Genomic DNA, 12,811 nt, shown 5'->3' on the forward strand with positions numbered 1-12,811 from the left:
AGTGAGACAGAAAGAGAAAGAGTGAGAGAGAGAGAGACAGACAGACAGACAGGCAGGGAGCCAGATGGAGAGAATACAGATAGACAAACAGAGAAAAAAAGAGAGATAAAGAGGGGAAAGCAAAAACACTCAAGAGCAAAGTAGAGAAAGAAGCCATAAGAGTGTGGGAAGACAGTGAAAGACAGAAATGACAGAGACACAGAGACAGAGAGGGAGAGGGAGACACGGGAGACAGTCCCAAGATGGATGGCGTCACAGTTTCACGAGGCGCAATAGTGGGAGACAACCCCGCAGTAGTAGATTAGATGAGAACAGTGTGTGCCGGCCTCACGGACACGTGTGGAATGGGACTGTTTGGAGACGCCGCTACCAGCGCCTATCAACCGCTACAGTCAGCAGCAGAGGACCATCTCACTACTGGACACAATATATATACACAATGCACACGCGCGCACACACACACACACACACACACACACACACACACACACACACACACACACACACACACACACACACACACACACACACACACACACACACACACACACACACACAGTCTCTTTAGGGATGACTTCAATGAGGCTCAAGAGAAAACCACCCGTGCACGCGCACGCACACGCACACACACACAAATACACTGTAGCTATACCTACAAACACAGGAAGCAATGATGAGCATTCTTACATCACCCTGGGTAACCACTTACGTCCCCTCGCAGTAATCCCTGTCGACTTGCCTGCGACTGCAAACACAAACACACACCTTCCCAGTGCAGCCAGCCTGGCTTCTCTGGCGAGAGACATGAGGAGAGCAGCAAAGACACAACAGGGACTAAGCCCACGGTTGATATGACAGCACTGTCAGTAGACGGAAACTGCTAGAAACGCACTGGGACCTCCAAAGTCTATGCATGAAAAGTCTCCACAGACACGCACGCACGCACAAACACACACACACACACACACAACGCTTTAATATCTATCAGAATCAACACAATTTGAACTTAAAATGAAAAGCTCTAATGATAATGTCTCAGTGAGTAGTGTGCTTGTGTCTGTGTATACTCATTATGTGTGCATGCATGTGTGCATGAGTGTGTGTAGGTTATTGTTAGATTGTATCCATGCACATATGTATGTATGTATGAAAGTATGTATGTACAATACGTAAATCAAAGCTTTACCTACAATCATGGAAAAACCTGTCAACTAGACTTTGCATGTGAATTAACCAGAGATACTTTAGGTTTTTAAAGGAAGGCAATAAAGCATGTCTGGCTCTGAGACCAAATCCCACGTAACAGTATCTGAAGACAGGACGCAGCTCAGAGAGTAGAGTGGCCCTGCATATGAGCACACTGCAGTGGCCTTTCATTCAAATCCAGCTACCCCCTGAGGGGACCGAGAGGAGCTGGACAGTGACCATGGCAAGGCCAAACATGGCATAACTGTAACACACATACATACATACAGGGAATGTTCTCAGTTCAACAGCAAGCCCAGTAAACCAAAATGGTTTACTACAACGGGTTAAAGACAGGAGTTTGAAGATGAGGTTGGGTGGGGGGTACTTACTACTGTGCACAGTCGATGAGCTGGTACTCGTTGGAGCGTTCGAAGCATGCCTTCACCCCCTCGTCTTCCCACAGATGCTTGGCATGGTCGAAGAACTCCTGTGTGAGGGAAATGGAGAAAAAAGAAAATGCAGCACAGAAACTCCATTAGGGAATATCAGCCATCTGAGAGCAATTAAAAACACATCTAAAACGTGGACTTTTCAGTCAAATCCACCCAAACACATCTACCTTGTTTAGCCTCAGTGCTCACATTACTGTTAGCATACCATTCTCAAAAGAGGTTACTAAGAGGAACCGTCACTCTCACGGTTTCTTTGATGAAAGGTTCTCTGTAGAACATGTCTGACAGGCTTTTGCTTTGCATTTCATTACAAACTCCTAGAACAGGCCTTTCCCAGTTCTTTTACAAAGACAAAGTAAAGAGGCCTATCTGACCGGGCTGTTCCCATATTCGACAGAGGAAACCCATGATTTGCATGTTAGTATACATTCCATATTTAGTGTTACAAAACAGATTGGCTGTCTTATCACATGGGGTATTTGCCTTTGCATTTTCGCACCACTTTGTTCACTGTTTTCACTTTCGTGTGTCTTTTTGGTAGGAGTAGCTCAGTTGTGTTTACCAGATATATTTCATATAAACATCTACAGAATTAATAGCCTCCTGCCTGCTAATCAGAACATAGTTTTTGTTGTCTCTGGGGTATATAGTGCATTAACATGACACAATTAATGATGTCCAACAAGACAGCTGAGAGACATGACATAATGTGTGGAATGATTTTGTGTAAACCATAAAAGTATTTCAATGTACATTTGCATAAACATGATGCATTCAATATACATGGTGTTCACAGTGGAAAGAATGGAGAACTTAGACAATCATATTTGACTTGTTGGAGATGTTTGCATCTTATACGCGCGCGCACACACACACACACACACACACACACACACACACACACACACACACACACACACACACACACACACACACACACACACACACACACACACACACACACACACACACACACACACACACACACACACACACACACACACACACACACACACACACACACACACACACACACACACACACACACACACACACACACACACACACACACACACTCCAGTGGGAAAAGATGAGCAAGAGGGCAGAAAGGAGGACATAGGAGAGAGGAGGATTCAGGGGAAGGGAGAAAGAGAAGAGAGAGAGAGTGAGGAAGGGATGGATAGAAGGTAAGACAGCAACAAGGAGGGAGAGATAAAGAGAGAGAGAGATAGAGAGAGAGAGAAAGAAAGAAAGAAAGAAAGAAAGAAAGAAAGAAAGAAAGAGAGAGAAGGGAGGGGTGGATTCGGAGAAGGAGAGAGTTGTTTTTCCCCCCTGGTCTTCCTTTGAGAGTTGAGTGTGGCGTTGGATAATGAGTCCCCCAGTGGGGTCATCACATAATAACCACAAAATACAGGCAAACAAACCGCCACTGAAACACAAAAACAAACCGCCACGCCGGCAACGCAAACAACACACTGCCACCACTCCCACCACTGTACCGCTGTTCACCACCCACCACCACCACTACAATGAGAAAGTCCTCCAAACGCTCCACAAACCTGAACACGATCACCAAATCACCTCAGCGGCCGCACACAATACACTGGCAGGTGAGGGGAGAAAGGAATGAACCCAGAGACATAGATATTAGAAAGCTAGATACCGTATTGGGCTCTAGAACGTAAGTAAATAGCACCGCCATATTGGTGGGAACAACAATCAAGCGGAGGCCAATGGAGAAACAGGTGTCTCTGATCGGAAATCAGACAGTAAGGTGTTGCTCCAGGCAATATGGTGGCCGTATTGTTGTACGACACTTAATAGAACTCGATGGACAATGTGGTAGCTTTCTAATATCTATGCCCAAAGAGGCCCATTGGCTGAACCCGTGAAGCTGGTGGACTGGTAACTGGGGGTTCAAATCATAACAGTTTCCTGTTATAAGCGTCTGATAGTTAAACAGCATGGCATAACTAGTCAGGAAATAAATATATTGAACAGACCTACAGTGTCTTAAAACAAGTAAAAAATTGCATCTGCACTGTATGAGTTGTGAATGAAATACATATTTAAATATGCATATAATTCTGGAGTTGCATGCAAACGCCACAGTTGTGGAAGGCTTAAGGCAGGGCATATCACAATGGAAACAGTTCGGCATATCGCAGTGGAAATAGCCGAATCTTTAAGAAGCAGAAGAGAGTTTGGAAGGGGTTTAGCAGTGTTTCCCATACATTGACTTATTTGTGGCGGCCCACCACAATATCAACATTGACCACCACCACACAATGATTTTCCAGGTTGTACTAAATTGTGCTTAAATCTGTTTGTATCATAACCACGCTGTGCTAATTTGTTAAAAACTGTTGCATTCAAGTTAATTCTGCAAACCAACCACCACAAATGGAATTCAATTCTCTGGGAAACACTGGGTTTAGGTTTGTAATCTTCCTTCTTTAACTTTCACACAACTGTACACCAGTAGCAGCCTCGCCGTGGCACTGTGTCTACATGACACAAAGCTGTTTATGGAGGCGTTTGATGGGATGCAAAGTGAAGTGATCCAAACAGACTCATCGACTGCTTCCCCAGAGAAGGCAAACCTCAGTCTTATCTACCTCGGCAGAGCCGAACATCAGCTCACTCTGTGCCGAGCCAGGAGCTAAATGAAATCTACCACGACAAGAGGTTTTACTATCGATGTGGCCTATTCGTACGTAAACTATTTCAAGCCTACGGCTGGTCTTCCTGCACACTCTTGCAGGCTTCGGTTGAGGCCCTCAGCTCAGTCCCACTCAGAAGAGTCAAAGCAGCTCTCCACATGCAAAGCACCCTCAGCGCAGTACAGCCACTTCCTGGTCCGGTGTGATGAACTCACTGGTAAAGCAGGAAGTAGCAGGGGAGGAGGAAAAAGAGGCTGAGGAGTGGCAACTATTCCCAAACTATCTTTCACTTTGATACTTTATCACCCTCTCACTCGCTATCTGTCCAAAAAAAAAAAAAAATGCAAGAACGTCAAACCAGTGCGTACAAATGTTTCCACTTGGAGACCTTTTAACCTTGGTCATGTGTTACTTTACTCGTTTAGTTTCAGTGTCATTTATAAGACTGTACAGAACACAAAAGACTCATTGGTTACATTCAAATACAGTAAAGGAACGATGTTCTAGACTGTGAGGCATCAGAAATGTTACAACACAGCTCAGGGAAAGAAACTTTGTGCTGCTGTTGCTCTGCCTCCATTTTCAAAAGTTGGGGAGCAACCTTGAGGACAGTGGCAGTTCTAGTGGAAGATTGGTCAGTTTTCAGCAGATACACTGACCCAAATCAAATAAATCACCACAAAATAGCAACGACAACAAAAAACAAAACAAAGAAACCTCACACTCTGTTGTGTGAAATATGTTGAGAATTAGTAGGCGAATGGTACCCAAACACATTGTGAAACGTATAGACACATGTGTGATGTACACACTCCAGGAAATCTGATCCCATGGGAAGAACTCTGTGGCCAGTGTTGCCCAGTCAAAATGACAAACAAACAAAAACAAAAAACAAAAAAACACCTAAAACATGGAGAGCGAGAGAGAAAACAAATCTACAAATCTCTAACGGCCACAAGTAGCCTCTCACCTGCCAAGCTGCACTCTCTACCTGAGCTTTCATTAGCGACAGGTTGTTGGCAAAAGAGTCATTAGGTGGCAGTTAAACACAGCTCGCCTCGGTGCGCATCCCCCAGGCCCGGCTAATGAAAGCCCGAGCTGCGCTGCGTCGGGACGCGGTTCCTGCGTGCTGTCACCGGCACCAGTGGAACGGCTCCTCTGGGGGAGCATGTGATACATGCAGACACACACACACACACACCAGCCAGGCATAGATGTACACATGCACACTAGGATGAACTAACACACACATATGTTCACGTACAATAACACACAACCTTGATTGGGGGGGAGGGGGGGGGGGGTTGCTGCCTTCCTGTTGTAGCTAAAATGCTAGCATTATGACTGAAGAGTATGGACTCACAATCCTTTGATATACTCATATGAAGTGCTTTCAGAGAGCAGGAATCGGTCAGAAATAACATGCTACATGTAAACAACATGTAACACATTTTCACAGGTACCAAGTATCTCTGTCAAGTGTCTCTCTCTGGAGGGGGAGTTGATGGTTTCTATAGCTGTGCCTGTACAATGCTTAGTTTGACATTCAACTGCGTCAACCACACGGGTCATACTTCCTGCACATATTGACATTTTTCACATCTCTAGCTGTGGTTAACCACTTACAAGAAGGTGAATGTATGGTTACACTGAATGTATGAATACATATTCATACATACACGTATAGACATACTGTAACAGAAGTTCTTTGTTTGTAACATAATGGAGACTTTCCACGTGTACAGATAGTCTGAAGGTAGTCTGAAGGTAGAACATATGCAACCAAACAAACAAACTTTAAATGTCAATGCCTGCCTCTGGATGTGAGCTCTAAATAGGTGAAATATGTCAGACGGAAAAGACATGTCAGACTACCTCAAAAGGGTCTGACAGGCCTCAGAGGGTTACTCCGAGGGACACTAAAGGCCTTAAGCCTGCAAACATTAACAGACAGATTTGCATGATGGTCCATGTATGGCTACCGCCTGAAACCCCTTCCTGGCTCTCCAGTAACTCACACTCTCTCTCTCTCTCTCTCTCTCTCTGCCCCTATCTGTTCTCTCTCTCTTCCCTCTCCTCACTTGTTCTCTGTATCTCTTAAGCTCAGTCTCAGTGCCTGCCATGAAGGACGCTTTGTCTAGACATTTCCACTGCTCATCTGATGATCTAGAAAACACTTCCTGGGCCCCGCTCCTCAACAAGACCATCATCACTCGCAGAGACCACAGATTGAGTGAGAGACTACCCAACCATAGATTCCACAACTTACAACTGTGAGAGTAGAGAGAGAAAGGCCCTTTACTCTTACTACTAGGCTGATAACAAACAAACAGAGCTGTGACTGATCACTAATGTCTATTGGTTTACTGGGAGGTGAAACTGAATGTGAACTTGCCACCGCAACTAGTGGCAGGAAAAGAAAAGCCTAATGTTACAGACCGCTTTGGTTTATCTACAAGTTTGTGTGTCTGTATGGTACTAGTGCACTTTCTCGCTCTCCATCTTTGTGTGTGTGTGTGTGTGTGCCTGAGAGAAAGAGATAGAGAGAGAGAGAGAGAGAGAGAGAGACTGAGTGTGTGTGTGTGGGTGCCACAGAGAGAGAGAGAGAGAGAGAGAGACTTGAGTGAGTGAGTGAGTGTGTGTGTGTGTGTGTGTGTGTGTGTGTGTGTGTGTGTGTGTCTCCTCAGGGCCTGAGCTGAGGGAGGCTTGTGACCCTCTGAGAATAGGCCCCCTGTACAGTTTACAGGCCTGTGGAGACCAGCAAGGAAAGAAGGAGGGACAGTCGGAAAAAGGCAGAAAAAACAGCAAGCGAAAGAAAGAGAGATATCAAAAACAGAGGAAGTGAAAGAATGAAAAACTCAAAAGAATAGTGTAAATCAGTAGAAATAATACTAAAGAAAAAGGGGGATTATGTTAAAAAAGAGACAGAGAGAGCAAGTGCGTGAGTGAGAGAGAAAGAGAGAGAGAGAAAGAGAGACCAATGAGATTTCTCTCTTTAGATTCCCTTCACAAGTTGGTACTGATGGCTTCCCCTACCTCCTACCACTACATCAGAACTTAATCGCTCCCTCTGTGTAAATCTGGAGAAATGAGACACTTTTGTACGTCTTCACTGCTGTGCGTGCCCATGATCGTATTATCTGCAAGAATGACTAAGCTCTTAACAGAACGTATGAGGAAAATATAGAACTGGCTAGTGGCACAATAACGCATAAACAAAGACTACATTCATTCCTTTCAGTCTAGTTAGCCTGGGTTATAATGATAATTAAACAGGAATGTGTCTAAAAAAGTTCATACCAATCAACAAATACACAACTACTGTCACATAGCATCAAAACAGTCACAAGTTAGCATTCACTGACTCACTGCACCCTGGTGCCAAAGTCTACGAAAATGGTGTTAGTCGATTTACTGATTTTAGTGTCAATACCCCACTGATGGTATTCCAGTGAGCCACTCTGCTGTTAATACAACTATAGATTTTATTTTTCTCACGTGCCCTTTCCCCTGAGCCACACACACACACACACACACACACACACACACACACACACACACACACACACACACACACACACACACACACACACATACTATCAATCATGTGAGTGGTCAGACCAGTGGCACGAGAGTGCAGTTAGACGAAACTCAGCACGGTCATTACTCAAAGGCCTCAAAATGTGGATGTAAAGCACAGTGGACACTAGACCACACAGATGAACAGATTCAGACATTTGTCAAAAAAACCTCTCCACCTTAAGTTCTTATTGATGTTTATCTGATGTTTATTGATGCTTTTATTGATGTGGTTGATGTGGGTGACGAGCTGGGCCACAAAGGGGAGTTTGCGAACAGGCTACCCAGAGATAGGCAAGCGATGTGGGCAAGCAGACTTGAAACGCAGGCCTGATCTGGGAGAGGGCCGGGCTAATTCCCTATATCAAAAGCCCTGGCTGTGGAGCCAGCCCCCTTGCTTTGTACGCGGCTAAGCCCTCAGCCAGCATGTTTACTAACAAAAATCGATGCCGCATTACATAATAAGCTTAATTAATGGAGCCCGTGCCACAGCCAAAACAACTGACTGCCACCGTCCGTGTTTTGACAAACAGGGCACAGGATCACCAGTAAGATGAGAACACATGCGAACCACACACACACACACACACACACACACACACACACACACACACACACACACACACACACACACACACACACACACACACACACACACACACACACACACACACACACACACACACACACACACACACACACACACACACACACACACACACACACACACACACACACACACACACACACACACACACACACACACACACACACACACACACACACACACACACACACACACACACACACACACACTCTCTCTGATGTGCCCTTAAGAGGTTAGAAATAGAAAAGACAACAACTAAATCAGAACTTATAAAACTGATCATGGTGTAAATAACCAAATGTATAACCAAACTAGTAAATAGTAAATAAACAACAAACAAGGGATTACATAACTACTAGTGAAGCTACATTCTTTCTGTGCACCACACAAAGGAGAGTTTTGGATTCACAAAATGATTTCCTTCCTTTCTTCTCTATTAGCCGTGTGTAGAACAGAGAACATGGGAAGTACAACGTTTACGACCCCACAATAACTCTTTTGCACTCTCACACTGTGGCTAGCGTTAGTGCTACTCCACCAGCATTTGGAAAACGTTGCTCATGCTGGGGCGGTTCAGTGGGCTCATTTCAAATTGCTTAGAAATTCAAAAACAACCTGACAAACAATGTTTTTTTTTCTGATCTGGTTAACATTTACCATCTCAACATGGTCTATATTTTTTTTTCCAATGAGGATAGACTTCACTCATTTCATGGAGGATAGATTGCATTAGATAACAAGACCAGCACGCATGCACGCGCACGCGCACACACACACACACACACACACACACACAAACATTATGTGCAAACACACATACAAAGAGCGACCCTTGCACTGAACTCATTCATTTCCCTGCAGCACAGGTTACCGGGTACGGGCTATTTTAGCACAAAAAGAAGTGACTGTTAAGCTCTTTCGTAACTCCACGGCAAGAAACAAGCCCGAGCCTTGTCTGCGCATCTCTGACCCACCAAAACACAGACGATGGGTCGCTTGCTCCTCTGGGAGGCACAGAGAAAAGGCTTTGATTCAAAGGAGGTCCACACTCCACAAGACAAGCAAATCAATTACTCGGAGTCCTTCTAGGAACGTCACAGAAGCTACGTCTGACAGATGTGGCAAAATCTCCCTGCAGGATCTCTTAGAGCAGTTCCGGCTTCAAGCATGACAAACAAGACCCCCCCACACACACACACACACACACATACACACACCACCACACATACAGACACACACTAACAAGTCCCCACCTCCTAAAACAAAACACTTCTAGCGGTACACTGACAACACCTCTGTCTCACTGTACCTGGAGTGTAGTCAGGCCAAACAGTGAAAAAGTAAGAAAAAAATATTAACAAATAATATAGAGCGGCATGAAGATCATCAATACATATTTCAGTATGTGCAAACACTACAATAAGATGTAACCAATAAAGTGAGCCAAATGAACAGTGAGGAGAAGGAAATGAAAGCAGCATAGCATGTTTCCTCAGCACTGATGCCTTGCAGGAGGCAACCAACAACAGGAATGAGGTCAAGCCATCTGATGGCCAAGAGACACACACAGTCGAGAGACACACACACACAGGCAGGCAGACGTGTGGACTTCACATCCCCTGCAACTGCAACCGATGGTGCCTTTTTTTTACATGAAGCCCACATTGAAGTTGTGCTACTACTCTGGCCTTTCCTTCCTCCTTTCCTCTCTTTCTTTCATTATTTTCCACCCTCTTTCTTTCTTTCTATCTTTCATTCTTTCTTTCCCGAACTCAGATTAGTGACATAAAGTGCTGGTGTTAAAGTTAGCACACTATATGATATCAGGCACAGTGTGTGAGGCTGTGGGGTCACATGATGTCTCCATGTGTGAGGCCCTGCTATTCTGCACTTAAGAGTACACTGCAGTAGGTAGAACAGTGGGCTGATCTCAGAGCTGCTGGGGAGGGCTGCTACACTTTCTTAAAGCAAGGGAATCAGACATATGATTACTGCTTTCAAGAAGTGGCATCAAGTTTTACAGTAACAAAAGCATGATTTCTGACAACAGACTATACAAATTATTACACCAAATATATAGGGTATTTTTTCCCCCAAAAATGAGAACCATACACACACATATGGTACTGTTATCGGTATGGTGTCAAGAGTATGTTGAGTGACTCGTGGGTCATGAAGACTGTACATGTAAGGTGGTTTGGTTATGGCCAGGTTAGTAGGATAATAGTATAATAAATTAAGTACATTAATATAACACTCAATAATGAAAAATCCATTTCAAGACAGACTTCACACACTCACAATTCCTTTTCCTTAATGGCTACCATGTCAGAACTAAATGTTGCTGCAAGATTGCAAAACAAAGCAGCTATGTAAGATCATTAAAGCAAAATCAAAGTAAATTAGTGCAACTTCTGGTCACTGGCTGAACATCATGTACTGGATCTTCCTAGAAACATTACGGCATTACAAAACTTTACCATCTACTGTACCATCAGTGACAGGCATGCAGGCAGGCAGGCCACATTAAAGCCATTACCAAGATCAAGTTCTTCCATCTGAGACAGGGACACTGCTCACTGGCATGGCCCGGAATAAAACTACATTTTCCACAACAAATGGCCAGCTGGCTTAGGCGTGCCAATCCTTACCTCGGTGTAATCGAAGTCCGAGAGGGGCGCTATGCTTTTGATGTAGTCGATGCGGGGCTGGTTGGCTACATTGCCGAGTGGAACGGGAGGAATCAAAGTGCTCATCGCCGAAACTATCGTCTGGAAAGCGGATCAGATGAAAACACAGACATTAATCTGGATAAATAAGGGATAAATCTGTGTATAAGCCAATCTAATCATTGCAGAGGGATCGCTGGATTCGATCTCATTGGGGGGGAAAAGTAAACAATATCATGTAGCATGCTGAAGGACAATTGTCTCTTAGTTAAACACTCCACACACCAACTTACCACTATGGCATCTTTCACATTTTTTCGAATATCCAGGATTTTTTGTTTCTTTTCCCTGAGAATAAAATGTTAGAAGGTTAGTGAGATACCCATAATTGTTTTTTCGTCTTCCATATGAAACAATGCTAGAACATATTTAGATTTGTTGCATCTCTTTCTCTCTCTCTCTCTATGTATATGTGTACAGTGTGTGTGTGTGTGTGTGTGTGTGTGTGTGTGTGTGTGTGTGTGAGAAAGTGAACATGTTTGAATTAGTGAGTAGAGATAGTTTAAAACTCTAGTTAAAGCTGTTCAGATATGTATCACTATTAAATTACATATAGGAAATAATATGGCAAATACATGACAACATCAATACAGGCCTCTATCATAAATGAAATAGGCTACATTTGTAGATACAGTTTTGAAATCCTATCATATTAGTAGGCTACCACTTAGTTCATACAATAATTAATACTAAAGAACTCTTACATCAAATAAAACAAAATAATCATACCATGAAACATCAAGAAAGTTGTGGGCCATTAGCAGCATTCACTCTAATCTGTTAATACGTTTGTCTTTGTATTAGGCGTGGGAACATGCAATTCTGCGAATAAATAGCATCCCCAAATAGAGAAAAAACTCTATAGCTTAGAGACCCATTTTAGAGTCAGCCTATCCTATATATTAGACAACATTAAATCTAGCAAAATATCTAATGCAGACCAAGAGACATGCACACTTCTCGACCATTGCACAAAAACTTTAAACGACCAAAAGATACATCAGCCATTAATCTGACGCAAAACAATGCAGAAATATCTCTTGAGTCGCAATGATATAGGAGATATTCAAAGGGAATCTCTGTCAAAGCACACGCCGATAATGACGTCTTTATCTCGCTGACAGCTTTTAGAAATCAGCTGGACATAGCAAGCTTGTCGCCATGCTGTTCTTCCAATACGGGCCTTATGTCTCTGCAGTGCTAACATTAGCTTTGGAAAAATAGACCCCGAAATGAAGGCATTGTATAGCAAACGAGAACGTAGACTGGTAAAACGTTATGCATATAGCAAATGTCATAAGCAAAAATAAAACTGCGGTATTATCCGCTACAAGAAATAGCCTACAGAGCTTACAGATAGAGAACATATCTGGCCACTTACTCTGCATTAAAGCCATTGACGTGAAGGATCCGCATCTGCTTGACAATCGTGCTCTTTCCGGACTCTCCAGCTCCTTAGAAAATAAAACGAAACAAAAATATTACACTGGTGGTTTCAACATAAATACATGTCGCTGACACTTCGCAAAGGGCATATAACAGGCGATTGACAAAATGCGTGCGAGTCGGTGGCAATTAAACCCATCCATCTAC

At 43.6% G+C, this 12,811-nt stretch overlaps 1 protein-coding gene across 2 annotated transcripts in view; it reads right to left on the minus strand.

The window, feature by feature from the left end:
* gnal (guanine nucleotide binding protein (G protein), alpha activating activity polypeptide, olfactory type) overlaps window positions 1-12,811 on the minus strand; it is a 46,154-nt gene that overhangs the window by 23,932 nt on the left and 9,411 nt on the right. For both annotated transcript variants that reach the window (XM_076291030.1, XM_076291031.1), the window contains exons 2-5: window positions 12,600-12,672; window positions 11,452-11,506; window positions 11,141-11,260; window positions 1,578-1,675 (exon numbers count right to left, since the gene is read on the minus strand). In XM_076291030.1, the coding sequence (XP_076147145.1) occupies window positions 1,578-1,675; window positions 11,141-11,260; window positions 11,452-11,506; window positions 12,600-12,672 (346 nt within the window). The remainder of the gene's footprint in view (window positions 1-1,577; window positions 1,676-11,140; window positions 11,261-11,451; window positions 11,507-12,599; window positions 12,673-12,811) is intronic.

This window comes from Alosa pseudoharengus, unplaced genomic scaffold (genome assembly GCF_046254945.1).
Source record: "Alosa pseudoharengus isolate Yale_2024_CS ecotype anadromous, Long Island Sound unplaced genomic scaffold, YU_APseudo_1.1 YU_APseudo_1.1_scf_18, whole genome shotgun sequence".
In the NCBI taxonomy this organism is placed as follows: Eukaryota; Metazoa; Chordata; class Actinopteri; order Clupeiformes; family Clupeidae; genus Alosa; species Alosa pseudoharengus.